This window comes from Leishmania mexicana, chromosome 14, assembly GCF_000234665.1.
Source record: "Leishmania mexicana MHOM/GT/2001/U1103 complete genome, chromosome 14".
Classification (NCBI taxonomy): domain Eukaryota; phylum Euglenozoa; class Kinetoplastea; order Trypanosomatida; family Trypanosomatidae; genus Leishmania; species Leishmania mexicana.
In genome coordinates this window covers 471,773-475,105 of record NC_018318.1, presented here as the reverse complement: position 1 = coordinate 475,105, position 3,333 = coordinate 471,773, and the positions used below count along the sequence as shown (strand labels likewise).

At 63.6% G+C, this 3,333-nt stretch overlaps 1 protein-coding gene across 1 annotated transcript in view; it reads right to left on the bottom strand.

The window, feature by feature from the left end:
- Window positions 1-3,333, bottom strand: part of LMXM_14_1120 (putative kinesin K39) — a gene marked incomplete at both ends in the record, with an annotated part of 8,196 nt that overhangs the window by 4,088 nt on the left and 775 nt on the right. Inside the window, one exon of the mRNA XM_003873436.1 lies at window positions 1-3,333. This exon is cut by the window's right edge and continues 775 nt beyond it. Within this exon, the coding sequence (XP_003873485.1) occupies window positions 1-3,333 (3,333 nt within the window).

The following is a 3,333-nucleotide window of genomic DNA, read 5'->3' as shown; positions in this document are numbered from 1 at the left end:
CATCCGCGGCATCCGCCTCCGAGCCCTTCTCCTCGAGCTCGCTCTGGAGACGCTCCCTCTCCGCGTTCGCCTCCTCCAGCTGGCCGCGCAGGGCATCATTGTCCTCCTTCGCGGCATCCGCCTCCGAGCCCTTCTCCTCGAGCTCGCTCTGGAGACGCTCCCTCTCCGCGTTCGCCTCCTCCAGCTGGCCGCGCAGGGCATCATTGTCCTCCTTCGCAGCATCCGCCTCCGAGCCCTTCTCCTCGAGCTCGCTCTGGAGACGCTCCCTCTCCGCGTTCGCCTCCTCCAGCTGGCCGCGCAGGGCATCATTGTCCTCCTTCGCAGCATCCGCCTCCGAGCCCTTCTCCTCGAGCTCGCTCTGGAGACGCTCCCTCTCCGCGTTCGCCTCCTCCAGCTGGCCGCGCAGGGCATCATTGTCCTCCTTCGCAGCATCCGCCTCCGAGCCCTTCTCCTCGAGCTCGCTCTGGAGACGCTCCCTCTCCGCGTTCGCCTCCTCCAGCTGGCCGCGCAGGGCATCATTGTCCTCCTTCGCGGCATCCGCCTCCGAGCCCTTCTCCTCGAGCTCGCTCTGGAGACGCTCCCTCTCCGCGTTCGCCTCCTCCAGCTGGCCGCGCAGGGCATCATTGTCCTCCTTCGCAGCATCCGCCTCCGAGCCCTTCTCCTCGAGCTCGCTCTGGAGACGCTCCCTCTCCGCGTTCGCCTCCTCCAGCTGGCCGCGCAGGGCATCATTGTCCTCCTTCGCGGCATCCGCCTCCGAGCCCTTCTCCTCGAGCTCGCTCTGGAGACGCTCCCTCTCCGCGTTCGCCTCCTCCAGCTGGCCGCGCAGGGCATCATTGTCCTCCTTCGCAGCATCCGCCTCCGAGCCCTTCTCCTCGAGCTCGCTCTGGAGACGCTCCCTCTCCGCGTTCGCCTCCTCCAGCTGGCCGCGCAGGGCATCATTGTCCTCCTTCGCGGCATCCGCCTCCGAGCCCTTCTCCTCGAGCTCGCTCTGGAGACGCTCCCTCTCCGCGTTCGCCTCCTCCAGCTGGCCGCGCAGGGCATCATTGTCCTCCTTCGCGGCATCCGCCTCCGAGCCCTTCTCCTCGAGCTCGCTCTGGAGACGCTCCCTCTCCGCGTTCGCCTCCTCCAGCTGGCCGCGCAGGGCATCATTGTCCTCCTTCGCGGCATCCGCCTCCGAGCCCTTCTCCTCGAGCTCGCTCTGGAGACGCTCCCTCTCCGCGTTCGCCTCCTCCAGCTGGCCGCGCAGGGCATCGATGTCCTCCTTCGCAGCATCCGCCTCCGAGCCCTTCTCCTCGAGCTCGCTCTGGAGACGCTCCCTCTCCGCGTTCGCCGCGAGGATGTCGCACTGGTCATTGTCACGGTCTTGTCGCAGCCTGGCGTTCTCGAATGCGAGGGCATCGAGTCCGTCGGGGGGACTGTAGCGGTGGTCGTAGAGGTCCTGCATTGCACGGAAGGTATAGTGCTGCAACCGGTTCTCGATGTCTTTGTCCGAGATGTTGATGGAGTGTTCAACGGTGAATGTGGCACGGAGGCTTCCGAGGTCGAAACAAAGGTGGGTAATGTGACGCGGGCGAACACGGCAGGCGAGGGCGGCCTCGTCGCGAAAGATTCGGTCGAGCTCTCGAGGTTTGTTCTGCAGTACGATGTTCCACTCCGCATGGGGGAACACCTTTGTGTGTGTTGAGGTCGTAGTTGCATCTTTGAGGTCCGGAAAGGCCCAGCGCTCGTCGAAGCGAGCGAGGTCAGCCGCTGCGTTTTGCTCCCTCTGGAGGGATTCGCAGAGGTGTTGTTGTTCTGCCTGCAGGTGCGTGAGGCAAGCGGAAAGCTTCACATTCTCGTCGGTGGTGGCCCTCAACGCGGCGTCGCTCGCGGTCTTTTGAGCCTGCAACTGAGCGAAGGCTGCAGCGGCGCTGTCCAGTTGGCGACGCAGTTCATCAGCACTCTGCCTTGATTCTTCCAGTGCAGCATGCTTGGCATCAAGATCCGTTGTGGTCTCGTCAAGCTGAGTTCGAAGAGTGTCATTCTCTCGAGCAGCATCTGCCAAATCTCGCTGAAGCTGATCGAGTTGCCTGTTCGCATCGCTGAGTTGATTAGTGTATTGCGTCGCTGCTGCAGTGGCGTCCGTGGTTAGCTGCTCCGCCTTCGACTGGGCCTCAGCAAGGGCCTTGTGTGCCTCTCGCAGCTCATTCTTAAGGTCCGTCAACTGAGACTGAAGCTCGCAAGATGCCGCAGTCAGCCGGTCCACTCTCGCCTGGGAGACCTCCGCTCCCTGACGACATTGTACAAGTGCGCTGTTCAACGTCGCGCACCAACACCGTCGTACCTCCGACACGTAGTCGTCGAGAAAGTTCCGTATGCGGAGGTTGCGCTCATCCGCCTCCCTTAGCTGCAAGAGCACCGTCTTCTGCTGCCACCGCTCCTCCTCGATGATAACTTGCCACTCCTCTCTGTGATGCGCCATCGAGCATTCTCGCCGACGCATCTCTTGACAGTGTTTCTCCAGTGACGCCTCGCGAGCACGAATGAGAGACTCCTTCTCGCGCTGCAGAGCAAGCATCCGCTTGTTCTCTAGCTCCATCCGTTCGGCCTGAGCGCGGCTATCAGCTACTTCCTGCTCCAGTGCATCCGCCCTTTCCAGCAGCTCAAGTCTTTCCGCCTCCGTCGCCTTGAGCATCAAATCGCGAATTTCATTCTTCTCCCGCTCCCGCTCCAGCGCCTGCAGGTCCGCCGCGCGCTTCTGCGCCTCCGACTCCAGCAGCGCAAGCTTCTCCTCCAACTCAGACACGTACGCGGGGTCGCCGCCAGCCATCGCCTGCCGCATGTCCTCCATCTGCGCCTCCAGCTCGCGGATCCGCCGCGCGCGCGGGTCCTCGTTCACCTGCGCAACGTTCACAATGTCGCGCGCGCGCGACGCGTACCGCAGCGTGCTCAGCGTCTCCTCGTAGTTCAGCGCGCTCGGGCTCACAGTCGCAACCATGAACGTCTTCGAGTTCCCGCCAAGCGAGTCCTTCAGGATGAACGTCAGCTTCGAGTCGCGGAACGGCGGAACGCTGTACTGCGCTTTCGCGCCCTTCTTCGCCATGTCCGCGAGCACGTCGATCACACGCCCGAGCGTCGTCAACGACAGGTTGATGTGCGTCGCCTCCTTGAACTGCTGTCCCTCCACCTGCGACTGCGCCACGCGCTCAGACCCCGCAAGGTCCACAAGGTTCATGCGGCTGCTCTTGCCGGCAGTACGGATCGTCTCTCCGCCCTTCGTCGTCATCGTCCGCTCCTCGCGCAGCAGCAGCATGATGATCGCGTGGCTCCGGCTGCTCCGGTCGTTCATCTTCG